The sequence below is a fragment of the Leptopilina boulardi genome, unplaced genomic scaffold (genome assembly GCF_019393585.1).
Source record: "Leptopilina boulardi isolate dan_hultmark-lab unplaced genomic scaffold, ZJU_Lbou_2.1 LbouV2_165, whole genome shotgun sequence".
Lineage (NCBI taxonomy): Eukaryota > Metazoa > Arthropoda > Insecta > Hymenoptera > Figitidae > Leptopilina > Leptopilina boulardi.
The window spans coordinates 2,801,527-2,816,656 of NW_026137713.1; the positions used below are offsets into that span (position 1 = coordinate 2,801,527).

A 15,130-nucleotide genomic window follows, 5' to 3' on the forward strand; every position below is an offset into this window, starting at 1 on the left:
TATATTATTTACATTATTAAAATTAATCTTTTATATTAAATAAACAATCGAATTATTGGATATTCGGTGAAATAAAGATTAATACTTGCAGAAATACGATAAAATGGATAAAATTCTAACTTTACGAAATTTAAGGTTATTATTATATGATATCTAATATGACATTTTGACATTTCAATAAAATGAACATCTGAACTTTTGGATAAAAATCAGGTAAAAAAAAAAAGTTATTTTAATATTATTTAATTCAAAATTTTCCGCGTTGTATTCGGGCATGAATCACAAGTGACCAATCAGAATATTTCTGTTTGTCGATCTCACGTCTGCGGGTCTTGGTTCTTGAAACTTTAATTTTTATCTCAGCAAAAAAGAAATTTATTTCATTATTATATCATTACATGATAATCGTCATTCGATTAATTTATAAATTTCACTTTAATTGAAGCGTCTATTTAATTGAGTGTGAATAGTCTCGTGTGTCTAATTTTTTTCTAAAAGTCAAAATTACATAAGACGTGATGAGTCACAGAATAAAGGGTGTCATGCAAACGTCAAAATCTGATCAGTGCAAGAGGGGCGGACGTTTCTTTATTTATTAACTATATAATAAATTATTTAAATTACGACAAGTCTGATGATTATTGATAATTCACATTTGTGAATAATCAGAATTCACCAAAAGGAAGTAGTAAGTCTTTTGTTCTCAAGGTCTTCAAAAGAGAGATATTCATTCTTTCTCTGTCTCTGTGTGTGCCATCATTAATTAATATATAAAAAAAGACAAGTCTTTTAATTAAGTGTATTTTAAACTTGTTTCTTTTGATTTTGACATATAATTGAATTTCCAAAAACAAAGTAAATTAATTTTTCTAATAGTTATTTCTACTAATGAGAATTTTTTTCCTTCGCGATTATCGATTAAGAAAAATATTTTCGAGTCGGGTGTATTTTTTTTTTTTATGTGTGGAAATTTATTTATTTATTATTTCGCCCTTTCAGAATTTAATGACAATATACAATGAAATGCATACGAGAGGATACAAAGAAAAAGAAAGAAGATAGTAAAAGATGCTGATTTAGAATATATATACATATATATAATATATTATTTTTCGGAAAGTATAATAGGACCTTATTGTTCAATCAATAACGAGGATAATAAGAAAATATATAGTCATTTTTAAATAGAGAAGAAATACAAAAAAAAGTATATAATATATAAATATATATATATATTTAAAAAAATAGATTTCAAAATAGAAAAAATGCCAGCTCCACCTCCACCACTTCCAAATTTACCAGAAGCACAGATTTGTGAGAAAACTGACGTTAATGAAAGTGAAAATTTGCCACCATGGGCAAAAATTACTCTTACTTCAACAGAGGCTGAAATAGAAAAATTGATTTCTAGAAATGAATTAAAAGATGCTGAGGTGACGTACTTTTGTCAAGTGGAACCAATTCTCCAGGATGGTCCTCAGTAAGTTTTCTTTAATTATTATTTTCCTTTCCATTTATATTTATAAATTGATGTTTTTTTTAATTATTATTATTTTCGAACAATTTTCTCTTGTGAAAAACTTTCTTTTTGATTCTAAAGAAAACTTTCTTTTGTAATTATTAATGATTCATTATCACTTGAAATTTAATTATTTGCAATAATTTCAATTATTTTTAATGATTTTTATAATATTCTTTGAAAAATTCAATTATCTGAAAGGGTTTTTCAATTAAAAACTTTTGGAATTAAATTTTTGTATATGATTTCTAATACATTCTTCATCAATAAAAATCACTAAAAATTTCTCTTATAATTATTATCTGAAATTCAATTATTTTCAAAAAAATTCAATTGCCTGATGATTAGATTTAAAGAATTGGAATTAATTTTCAGATGTGGATTAGTTGCACTGGCAATGGCATCTCAGGAATATAGAAAACCAGTTTCAGTGGGACAACTTTTGGCAGAAGCTCGTGTTCGTGGATTCACTCAACATGGTGAAGTTTATAGCGTTGATTTCATGGGTACATTAGCAGCAGAATATTTACCAGATCATAGACCTGATATTTTAATTGATCTTCAAACTTGTCCTGATACATTGACGCATGCATTGGCACATGGTGCAATGGTTCTTGTACCGTACGATTCTGATTTTAATCATGCTCCTTGTCTTAAAAGAGGACACAAAGCTCATTGGGCTTTACTCGTTGGACTCATTTCCTCTAGGTAATAATTTTTTTAATTTTGCATTAAAAAAAAAAAAAAATAATAATAATTTACCGAATTTTGAAAAAGGGATATGGAAATAAAAAATTTCTTTTCCCCCAGACAAGGATATCACGTTTTGGCGCGTCATGGAAAATCTCGACATTTGGCATGCTGGCCCCTTCGCGATTTAATTGAGAGCAATGGAAATTTAGAGGAGGAAGGAACAGCGCGACATGCCGGTGGATATGTGATACCAAAAGGTGGGGTAGGTGGTCAAAGAGGATTACGAGGCAGGGCCTTAGCTCTTCATCCCTACGTCTAATATTTCCTGAATTTCTATTTAAAGAAACAAAAAAAAACCATTCTTATAGCTAATCAATACCACAGGTTTTCTTTTTCTCTCATTTAAAAAAAAAATTTTTTGCTCTTTATTTTGTCATTTTTCATATAAAATATAATAATATTGAAAGGAGCCCAGCTTTGTACATACTATCAACAAATTATCAAATGTTGATATTAACGCGCAAAACAAAACAAAAAAAAAACACAATGTAAATAACTGTTGCATATTTTATTTAGTTTATTGCTGTTTTTTATTATTATATCTATATATATATATATATATATCAAAGTATCGTTTCTGTGGTATTGTATTTTAATTAGTAACTCGAATAACGTAACAAAAAATGCAATGAATCCTATGTAATAATTGAATTGTCATCTATAAAAAAAAAAAAACCTTCTGATTTTTCAGGAAATATAAATTTAATTTCTATTCGAAAATTTTTTTCTCTTATAATTCTTCAAATTTTATTTATTTCAAATTTTTTGTTGAAAAAATAATCATTTTTTAAATGAATTACTTTTTAAAAAAAATTTCTCTTCATTTAATTTTAATTTTTTCTTTTAAAATTTCCTGAAATTAAGAAAGGTTTTTTTTTTTTTTTATTTTTCTTCGCCCCTCCTCCTGTTAAAAAAAAGAAGAAAGAGAGGGAGGGTTTCTAATGGCAAACCGAAATACGAATAATTTGGTTTTGCGCAAATGCCTGAAACGATAGATGTTGAAACTCCTCGATGTGATTTAATATTTAAATAAATGACGTGTCGAATGTCTTAGGATAAGAAAACCAAAAAACAAGGCTAATTGAACATTTTCAAATTATAATTCTAATCATATTTATTACGAATTATTAAAAAAAAAAATCTTACTTATTAGAAAAAGAAAATCAATTTTACGTAATGTCTATTCTCTATCCACGGCGATATAACATATCGAGAAGTGTTGCGTGTCTACTAAATGTTTTAATTTTTTTTTTTTTCAAAAAAAAAAATGTTTTTTTTTCAATATTTTTAGTGCGTTGCTAACGAAAAAAAAACTTGTTTATAAAGATTGTTATCTAGTAGGTAATTAATATTGATTTTGATAAAAACAAAAGCCAGTATTGAGTCAAAAAAAAGTATCTCTCGTGCCATTAGAATCAAAATCCTATTTATAGAATTTAAAAAAATCTCCATTGGCTATAAAAAAAAAAAAACCAAGTTTTGAAAATCGAATTATTTTCAAATCGAATTTAATCTGAAAAAAATAGAATTTTAATATTCAATTCGAATTTAGTCAACAAATTGTAAATTGAATTTTGTCTAAAAATAATTTCAAGTACCTAATTCTATAATCTCGTTAAAAAAAACACAAACAATGAAATTACTTCGATTATTTTTACCAATTCAGACTGTGAATGTGATTTTTATTTATATATTATATATATATATATTATTTAAACCCTCATCTAATCTTATAAAAAAAAGGCAATTTTCTTTTCAATTTTAAGAAATTATTTATTTGTAGAGAAATTTGTATTAAATAAAAAAAAGTTTTGTGACGAATACTCGAAAAAAAATTTTTCTTTCGCTAAATTCAAGAATTAAAATCTATTTGATAAAAATAAAATCAGACTTTTGTCTATATAAAATATTGTTGGGAACATAATTTTTTTTCAAGTATTAAGAATACAGAAAAAAATTGTGTATATTTGAAAAAAAATTTAATTAGCAAAAAAAATTCATAATTATAAACTGTATAATAACTTAATATAACAAAAATGTAAATATACAATCAATTTCTAATAGAAATTCGAATCATTTTCTAATTTTATTGAAAATTACAAATTCAATTTATAAGATTCAAAAATTAAATATTTAACATAAAAAATTCTTGCTTATTTAACGAAATATTTATTAATTATTGCATTGATTTGTATAGACAAAACTGAAAAAATTTTATAATCTTCGCATTTTTTTTTATTTATAATAATAATATTATTAATAATAATAATAACAGCGCAATGAACAATTTTCAATCATCAGAAACGCTGAATTTTCGTTTTCGAATTCAGGCAGAGAACTTAAAAAGAAAAATAAAAATGCTGTACATTTATATTTCAAGCTTACAAACATCAACAACATATTTCGTGTAACCATTTGACTCGGATCGATTTTTTTTACGTCTAAACAGTATACACTACTAAGTTTTTTTTTCTACGAGCTAATTAATTACTCAATCGTTATTGACTTGTGTCTTGAGCTTGACAATCTTCTGAATATTGTTTTTAAAAAATTTTATTCGCCAATTTTCGACGTGAAAACATTTTTTTTTTTTACTTTTGGAGCCTTTGATATCTAATATCAAAATAGTGCCCAGGTCACAAGTTTATTTCATTTAATTAATGATGATATATTCTATGTCGAAGTATTTACGTTTAAAAAATATGTAGTATCACACATAGGTATTTAATATTTAAATACATTGAGAGTTAAATTAAAAATTAACAAAATTTTTAATATAAAATATAAAATTAAAAATAGAAGATAGAAAAAAAAAATCAAAATATTTTATTCAAAAATCTCTTTGATAAAATTAAACAATATTGATTTTAATTTAAAATATTATGAATTTTAATTTATTAAAACTTAACAAATATAAAAATTTGTTTATTAACTAATTATATTAATTTATTTAGAAAGATGTTTTTAAAAAAATCATTCTTCTTGTAGAGTAACACAAATTTCAATTGAACTCTCAATTATGGAAAATAATAATAATAATATTATATATATGTACATTTACAATATTAGACATCTCTTGTAAAAGCGCAATAAAGACGTCTAGTTCTATGAATTTTATTATATAATCGTTTGCTAAAAATTCCTGTTCTTTTTTTTTGTCTGTAATTTTTTTTTTCCTCAAACGTAGTATCAATTACATTTAATTATTGTAAGCTTTGAGCTTGGGCCGGCTAGAAACCCTCGTTAACTTTGTAACTGTACATTAAAAAACAATTTACAAATTTCACATTTTTTTTCTTTTTTTATTATCAGTATCTTTTTCTCTAAAAGAAAAAAGAAACGTGCGTACGGTCAAAGTTTGATACTCTCGTTTCATTTTTCAAAATTTTTCCTTTTATTGAAACGAGGAAATTATTAATATATTTGACAAATTTTTATTTTTCGATCTAATAATTAAAAAATACGTATATACAGTTTCAATTCAGTTCTTATTTGTTAAAACACAAACTGCACTAGCTCACATCAATTTTTATCTAATTGATTAAAAAGTTAAAAACAATTTTATTTAATAATTTAAATAACAAATTATAATTTTAAATTATTTTCATAATTACATTTATAAAGAATTTTTAATTCTTTATTTGAAATTTCACGAATTTTTGATATTAAAAAGTAACAAAAAATTAATTAATAGAATTTAGAAATAATCGCTTAATGTGAGAAAATTGACTAGAAATACATAAACCTAGAAAAAAAAACAATTGGACCGCGAGCACGTACTAAAAATACTATCACTTGACGTTGGAAAGAAAAATCGATCTCCGAAAAGATTCTCTATTTATCAATTTTAATTAATCTAACAAAATCTTTCTTTCTCGGAGACAGAAACTGCCAACTATTCATATAATCTAACAATAAAGACTATACATTATCTTAATTTTACATACATCTCAATTAATTATTATTATTATTATTATTATTATTATTATTATTATTAATATTAATATTATTAGGGTATTACGAATAATTTCTATTCGTAATTATTGCAACAACAGGGAGCAAAAGGAACATTTTCTTCTTTTTGGAAATTTGCTTTTCCTATACAAAAAAAAAAAAAAAAATTCTATTAAAATCGACAATTTTCCAGATGTGCCATTAAAAAAAAAATGACATTACAAAAATTCACATTATTGCAAAATAGACAAAAAAATCTACTAGATATCTAAAATCGAAATCAATATTTCGCGAAGAAAATTACAATGTATTTGTGCAAGCCATGGAAAACAAAGAACAGATTATTCTGTAACTTTATTGTATATAGATCGAAGAGTATTTTGTTCAGACTTCTTTTTTTAGGTAAAAATAAAAATGTAGCTTAAGAAAAAGTCAATTAGAAAAAAATTAGGCTTCTTGAACAATTATATAAAAAGAATTTAAATTCTTTCTATAGCGAAACAATCAATTTCTCCGGCATATTATTTATATATATATATATGTACATTATTATTTATTTAAAAAAGACAAGCAATTCTGGAAATAGTCTCAAAAAACGAGCATTCTTTGGCCTCAAATATATTATTATTCATTTAACAATTATTATTATTATTATTATTATTTTTTGTTGTTGTAATAATGGAGAAAAATTGTAAACGGATCAGTACGGAAACAACGCTTTTTTTTGCGAAAGCGAGTCAAATCTATGAAATAAAAAAAAAACTGTTTAACAAGATAAACAGACTTGTCATTTAATTTGGCTTTCGGCAGTCACGGCAATTTCTAATTAAACTAAAAACATTTCATTCTAATCATTGTCTATTATTGTGAAAATGGCGAAAAATTCTAATTTCATCTGCTCTAATTAATCTTCCAAAAAAATGTAATACTACAATATTATTTTAATACATTAATATTAAAAATATCCAAAACAAATTTATAATTGGATACTTACAATATTAATGAAATTTTATTTTTATAATTAATAATTCAATTAATAATTATTAATAATTAATAACCATTAATCATTAGTTATTATAAAATTATTAATTATTAATATTTATTAATACCTAACTATTAATTATCTATAATTATTTAATAATTAAGACAGTAACTATACAAAGATCAGAAAACACTGATCGTTACTTTTTTTTTACAATACTTTGACGACTAACAAAAGCTAATTATCGTATTTTTCAAAAAAAAGGGGAGCGACGCAAAAAAAAATCTCTGCTTTCTGTAAGCGTTACAACAATCGTAAATAACAATATCACTTTAATTTAAATTAAATTAATCCATATTTCGATGACTCACATAAACGAATATCGATTGTCAAATTATTAATAATAAAAAAAAAAATTCTCAATAAATTCTAATCGTAACTGAGCAACGTGACGAATTCGCTGTTTATATTTTTTTAACAACTTGGAAAATAAAGATTTCTTTTTTTTTTTAGAAAAACTATAAAAAATAAAAAAAACAAAAATATTTTTTTCTAAAATATTCTGAGCTTAGATTCTCACTCGTTGATACACTTTAAAACATAAAATATATAATATAATATATCTTACAAGAAACAATATTTATATATTTGAATTCCCTCAAATGAATAAAACTATTTTTTCCCAATATTGAAGAAAAGAAAAAAAATTCCAATTTTTTTCTTTTTAGAAAAAAAATGGAAATTATCTTTTTTTTTCTCTATATATATATATAAAAATTTAGTATCATTTTATATATATACACATACTTTAACACATCCTTGATGGATCATAAAAAATATATATACAAATTGGCCTAATTATTTGCAAAAATTTATTATATATAATATATTATTTAAAAAATCAAGTGAATAAATCTTATTATTCACAATAAAGCTTTCATTGAATTTGATAACAGAGTACGAGTCTAAAGCGATTTTTTTCTTTTTTTTTTATAAAATTTTGAAAAAATTCAACCATAATAGTGGAATAATTTTGTCTTTACATTCTTTATCGTATAATTTTTTTTTTAAAAGAACATAAAAAAAATAGTTTTATTCGTCTTTTCAATAGAATCTGTCAGGGATTTATTCAATAATTAGTTAATTTACTCAGCTTTACTTGAAAGCGTGTTAATTTTTTTTTTTTAAAGTCTTTTTTGTGCGCGATGCATTTATCAATCTGGACGTTTTTGTCGTATCGCAATTAAAATACAACATTAGAAGCACAATTTTTCTTCCTTTTTTTTTTAGACTCGAAAACCCTGGGATATGTTCACAATATTATTAACTTTCGGATCCAAAAATAAGAAAGCGACGAATGAAAAAAAATTGTCTATTAAAAATATCTAACGATATGAATAAAAAAAATAATTAATAATTAAGTAATTAATTAATTTTTTTTTTAGATTAATCTTTTAATAAAGAAAAAATGTTTTTAAAAAAATTACAAAAAAAATTCGAATTAAAGTAAAATAATCGAAAATGTCTTAACTTTTGATTGAATGATCAAAAGTTAAAATCATTTTATCAAACGTCGATATTAATTTAATAATTATTTACTTAATTATCATTTGGATAAAAAAGAGATTCAATCGCGATTATTTGTGTTTAATTTTTAAAATTAAACGTAAAAACTACGTTTTTTCTCATATAGAATAAATTTTTTTTGCTCCGAAAAAAATATTCGTCGCAAAAATTATAATGGAATAATATTTTTATGATCCGTAAAGTTAACGCTCTCTGAGCACTCGTTTTGAAAACCACGAAATTTCGATATGAATCACAATTTTTAAAATTTATCTACACATATATATTTATATATATATATATATATATATATATATATATATATATATAGAAAAAAAATTCAACAAAAAAAAAAAACAAAATAAATATATATGTGTATTCAAGTGGGATTGAGATTTTGCTGTTGGGAATGATAAATAAACAAAGCTATCGGAAATGTCTTGATGTGAGTTTGCCACTGGGTTGTGAGTTTGAAGAACTTGACGCCGTACCAGTCAGTTCCATCGATGCTCACTAATTTTTAATTCAACAATTATTAGCAAACTTAACATAATTCCAATTATTTAATTTTTTACGTCCAAGAAATATTTTTTAAAGAGTGGTGAAAAAATAAACGAAAACAATAAATAAATAAAATGGTATGTTTCTGCAAGATTTTATTTTTAATTATGTATTATTTATTTGGTATTTATATTTTTTGCATTTTTGAATATACTCCCTAAAAACTAATTGCATGCTTTCGTTTATTTTCACTTCTCATTAATAATTTTAAATGTTAAAAATTTTATATAAATAAATTAGCATTTTATTGATATTTGGAAAATTAATTATTATTTACCTTTAAGTGGAACATGAGTTTTTGCTGAGCAAATTAGTCGCGTAACACCGTCAACACTTTGGCTTTTTGGCTCATTTTCCTTCTCCTTTTCCTTTTTCTTGCCTAATCTCATAACTGAAATTAAATAAAATAAAATTATTTAATCAACATTAAATATGAAAAACTTGAACATTATAATTGGAGTATTTTTGATATTTCTAATAATAATAAATCTTTAAAATCTTAAATCAAATTTAAAATCCGTAAATCTTTGAAATAGTCAATTAATTATAGAATAATAAACTAATTGTCATTTTGGTAATTAATAATTGTTTGATGATTATGAATTAAAAAAATTAATTTTTGATTAGAACGTACTTTTTTGCTTTTTCTCCTTTATCGTATAACTCATGGAAAAATTATTGCCGGGTACTTCTCCTGAGGCAGATAATCTTTGAACATGAAGTGCACGAAAAGCCTGTCTAAGGGTATTTTTCCCCTTTTCGCCAAGTGACAATTTCCCCCAATAATCCAATTGCATTTCCACTGGTTCCCATCCTTCACGCGGTTGACCCACATTCGGACTACTTGGTGGCGTTAATCGTCCTGGTGGCGGAACTTGTGCACCAGGAGTCGGTAATGAAGGTGGCGATCCAGACATTGTCATTCCACCTTCATCGAGATCAACCGAAGTCGATGAACTATTTTCCGGACACCCAACTCTCACGTCATTCACAAACGGAATAAAAATCTGACTACTGTCATCCGTTTCTCTGAAATCCGGAAAAAAATTAATTACTTATTATAATTAATTGTCAATTAATTTATTATTTATTTCATTGCATTGATAAGTAAATTATATAATTATAAAATTTTTTTATAAAGTTTGAAGTCTCTAGTTTGAATATCTACAATTTAATTAAGATTATAATTTTTAAATTAATTTAAATTGAGACATTCTCTCAATTAAATTATCAACATAATTAAAAAAATAAATTATAAATTGAACTTTCAAATTAGAAACATATTTTTAATTATATTACTAAGCAAAAATAAAATTAAATATTTATTATTAACAATAATTTATATTAAATTGATTTTAGAAATATTAATTAAATTTTAATTAAATACCTGTAAGCGACCATTGCTTCGGCAATTGGCAATAAAAGTGTTGAACTTGCGGATGAAATGTATTCAGCGACACGAGAGGAAACTTCACTGCTTCCTCCACCGTCCCTGTCAATCATTTCCTTCCATTCGTCGCCAAAAAGCGATGCATATTTACTATCAATTGAACTCAAATATTTTGCTAAACTATTATAACCCAATGGCACAACTAAAAATCTTAAATAATTTTGCCAATCTGGTGGTTTAAAACTCAATAGATCGACATAGTGTTTCAAAACTGTATTAACAAACGAATCACCTCCAGCAATCACTATTTTTATCGGTCCTGGAGGTTTCGCTGAACTGTTACAACTGAAATAAAAATTATTTTTTTCTCCAAAATTCGCCGCAATAATTCACAATTTTTAAAAAAAAATTATTTATTAAATAAAAATAAATAAAAATTCATGTTTCTAATTACAAATTTTTTTATATTTTACTTACAATTTGTGTATCCTTGTTGAAAGACAAGTTAGAGTTCCACGAATATCCGCAGGAGAAGCTGTTGTTAGAACAAGAGGAATTCGTTCCTGAAGTCTAGTTGCAAGTCCTGCTCCTCCTGTATCCGCCAATGAAACCAAGGACAACGCATCCGGAAGTCCATCGTCGGGCAATACCCGATTGAACTGTTGCTCAATTAACGCTTTTCTCGGCTGAAACATTTGCAAAGAAAAAAAATTTCAATTTTACAAAAGAACTTAAAAAATTATACAAAAATATCAATTTTTCAACAGAATTTCTAGTACGATTATCAAAAAAAATAATTGTTAATCAGTAATTTAAAAATCATTTTAAAATTAAAAATACAATACAATTTATTTCTATGTATATCTTTTGTTTTTATTAAAATTTAAAATATTTTAAAACAAAAAATTGTGAAATTAAAAGAATATAATGTAAAAAAAAATTCAGTTAAATAAAAAAAATTTCTTGAGAAAATTTCTTAATAACAAAATAACAAAAAAAGTTTATTATTATTATTATTATTATTATTATTATTATTATTAAAAAAGTATTTTTTTTGAATTATTTACCTCGGAATTGTTGAGATCCACAGATGGTTTCAAGTCAACGCTCAAACTATGCTTTTTTGATTTAATCGGATTACTACCACTTTTGTCCCTCGTGAAAAGTCTTGGTTTCCGATCGGAATTATCATTTTTATTTTGTGGTTCTGACTTTGGTGGTGATCCAGCAAAAATATTTGTCGTCACATCATTTGTCTCGTGATCAGTACAATTTTCCGGATGTGAATCGCTGTCAGCTTTTCGTGAACTGTCATCGCTTTGTCTGTCCACTCCACGTTCTGTAATATAATTAGAATTAATTTCCAAAACTCAATAAACTTTTGAAAAAGAAAAACAAAAAATCAAAAAAAGAATAAAAAAAAAAAACAAATATAAAAATCAAAAAGTGTGTCTTCTCTAGGAGAATATAAAGTTGAGGTGCAAAAAAAAATTTTATTTTTACAAAAAGATAGAAAGATTAATCAATTTTTAATAATATATATAGAATGAAGAATTTTGTACAAAAGATTGTAGAAACAAAGAATATAATTTTATGCAAACCAGTTTAATATAATATTGAAAATGTATTTTATGTGCTAGAGAATTTTTTTTTTTTTTTACATAAAGAATTTTCAAGGGAATTGTAAAATAGTAAAAATAATGAAACAATTTTTTTTTCACATGCAAAACAATCCGAATAGAAAGTTAATAAAACGGCAAAATATTTTTAAATCGTGCAATTAAGCAATATTTCCTAAAAAAAAAACTTAAATAAATTAGAATAAATTAATAAAACCATTAATTAAATTTAATTAAATCAATAAGATGAAATTAATTAAATATAATTATTGTAAATTTAATTCAAGTTAAAAATAACATTTTTTTATTAATTTCAAAAATATTCCACACTTAAAATTTTATACAGAAATGCCATCAAGGAGCAACAAAAACAGTCTTTTTTTTTAAAAAAAAGGTATCGAAAAATGATCGAAAGGGAAATTTGAGAAAAAAATGGAATTAGTAAATTAAAAAGAACACTGATTTACTGAAGTCGGCGACAGTAATATAATAATAATAATAATAGTTGGAATGACCTGATTAATTTCTATCAAAGCATCAGCGACAAAAAAAAGTAGACAGACACTTCAAAAAAAGAAGAGAATACGTACGTATGAGTAGAGAGAAAGAGTCTGCAACGGACAACATGAAAGCAATAGAAACCACAGAGCATAAAAGTCACACACGCACACTAAAAAAAAAAATCCCGCGCTTGAAAAAAAAATTCTAAAGTAAAAAAAAAAAACAAGAAAAAATCATAAAATAGAAAAATAATGAAAATTATATTGAAAAAAATAAAAATTAACAAAAAAGATAAAAATCTAAAATTAAGTAACAGATATTTTCTAATACAAATTTATTCGACGAAAATACAAGTAGAAATAACTACAAAGGATTTAAATTCCAAGATGATTTATTTCTACTCTTTACAGATTTTCGTACATGAAAGTTTCTGTTTTTTTTTGTTTGTTTGTTTTGCAGATGTGCACGAAAAATTAAATATACAATCGCCTTCTTCAATTATGCAAAGAATGCAATCGTCACAAAAAGAAATTTACTTTTTTTTTAATTTTAAAAGTCTCCCATTTTATTTGGACGAGTTTGTGATATGACTTCTGCGAAGGCACTAATTTTTAAGATTTGACTACAGAGTCGAGTGTCTCCCACGAATTCAACAGCTGGAGTTTCTTCTCCAATCTATAAAATTATCTTTAATGAATTGCCTTCGATTTTTCATCAGCAATTTACTAATTTGAAATTTATTTTTTCTTTTTATTTTTGCCTGAGTTCACTGTACACTCAATTGGAAGACAATTTTTTTTTCATAACTAGAATTCTATTTTTAAATGATTTTTAATTTTTAAATTATTTTCCATTATTTTCCATTCCAATGATTTTTCAAAATAATTTTCATTTATTATAAAATAATTTCTGTTTTAAAGTAGAGATAGTATTCGCTTTTAAATATTATTTTTCATTTTAATTTTAATTTTTGAAAGCATTTCTAAATTTTAAATTAATTTCCATGTTTGATGTAACTTTCACTTTTCAATTATAATTTACATTTTTAAATATATAGTTACTTAATTGTTAAATTAATTTCCTGTTTCTTCATTTTCATTTCAAAAAAATTTTTTTTTCTTTTTAAAAAAAAATACTTTTGTTTTTTCTAATTTCTAACTAAAATATCCACCTAATTTTCATGTTATTCATTTCCATTTTGAAACAATTTTTCACTTTCATACTAATTTAAATTTTTGAAACTAATTTCTGTGGTATTAATAATAACAATAATAATAATTATTATTAAATTATTAAATTATTAACGAAGAGGAATAAAAAAATAGTGTAGGCTTCAATTAGCAATAAGTGAACTAAGAATCGTTTATCAAAAAGAAAAGCTATTTTAATTATTGAATTTTTGAGGAAAACGTTTTTCGGTTGAAACGTTCTCACATACCTGGAGTTGTATGTCCAACGCGTGATTTTTCTTTTGTTGGTTGTCCAGGAGGTTGTGGACCAACAGTGGCTGATGAGTTGTTTCTTGTTTCCTCGCTGGTTACTACTACCGAATCGAACCATGCAACAGTGCAAAGCCAACCCGAGCGACTTTTATTTAGTTAATATGACTTTTGGAATTTGTTAAGCAAATGAAGTTCTAATAATAAATAATAAAAAAAACAAAAATAAAAGAAAAAACCATATAAAAAGTGACAAAAATGAATGATTTCTATTATTATCATTTCAAAAAAACAAATTTTAAACTTAATTAATGAAATTTTTTATATTAATTTTAATTAGAAAACAAGTTTTTAAACTTTGAATTTATTTCTCTAAATTAAAAAAAATTCTTTTAGTTTAAATATTTTGAAAATTTATTTGTTAAATTCAAATTGTTACCTAAATATTTTATATTAATTTTTTTGTCACTTAATTTTTAAAAACTTATGAAATTAATATTACCTGTAAAAAAAATCCGTATTTAATTAAATCTTTAAAAAAAAAATTCCACAAACGATGGAAAAATGTAATAAAAATAAAATACCAGTGGCCACGTAATAAAAAGGCGTGTCAATTATTAATTAAAGTACGTAATTAATTTTCTCAGCGAAATGGAAAATTACGTGAATTTTAAACAATTGTATAGCCACTATTTTTTTTCTTTTTGACTTTTTTTTCAAATTCTCGAAAGCAACAACAAAGCAAGAACATTTTTTTTTCACTACGTAAATAGCTATTTAAAAAAAAAAAAAATGAATGAAAGCTCAATGAGAGACAAGACATGAAGAAAAACATAGCAAAGCCAG

At 24.0% G+C, this 15,130-nt stretch overlaps 2 protein-coding genes across 6 annotated transcripts in view; one reads left to right on the top strand and one right to left on the bottom strand.

The window, feature by feature from the left end:
• Nucleotides 1-9,080, top strand: LOC127277405 (UPF0692 protein CG33108). 2 transcript variants are annotated; one of them, XM_051298513.1, is made up of 4 exons: nucleotides 1-213; nucleotides 1,000-1,480; nucleotides 1,895-2,227; nucleotides 2,330-9,080. In XM_051298513.1, the coding sequence occupies exons 2-4, from the start codon at nucleotides 1,266-1,268 to the stop codon at nucleotides 2,529-2,531; spliced, it is 750 nt and encodes a 249-aa protein (XP_051154470.1). In that variant the 5' UTR covers nucleotides 1-213; nucleotides 1,000-1,265; the 3' UTR covers nucleotides 2,532-9,080. The 2 variants fall into 2 exon arrangements, with proteins under 2 accessions (XP_051154470.1, XP_051154469.1); XM_051298512.1 differs by lacking the exon at nucleotides 1-213 and adding an exon at nucleotides 289-688.
• Nucleotides 4,625-15,130, bottom strand: part of LOC127277404 (phosphofurin acidic cluster sorting protein 2) — a 23,993-nt gene continuing 13,487 nt past the window's right edge. For 3 of the 4 annotated variants that reach the window (XM_051298509.1, XM_051298511.1, XM_051298508.1), the window contains 7 exons: nucleotides 14,284-14,388; nucleotides 11,793-12,064; nucleotides 11,203-11,411; nucleotides 10,723-11,070; nucleotides 9,970-10,364; nucleotides 9,613-9,726; nucleotides 4,625-9,287 (listed from right to left, as the gene is read on the bottom strand). In XM_051298509.1, the coding sequence (XP_051154466.1) occupies nucleotides 9,154-9,287; nucleotides 9,613-9,726; nucleotides 9,970-10,364; nucleotides 10,723-11,070; nucleotides 11,203-11,411; nucleotides 11,793-12,064; nucleotides 14,284-14,388 (1,577 nt within the window). In that variant the 3' untranslated portion in view covers nucleotides 4,625-9,153. The remainder of the gene's footprint in view (nucleotides 9,288-9,612; nucleotides 9,727-9,969; nucleotides 10,365-10,722; nucleotides 11,071-11,202; nucleotides 11,412-11,792; nucleotides 12,065-14,283; nucleotides 14,389-15,130) is intronic. The other variant, XM_051298510.1, reaches the window with a different exon arrangement.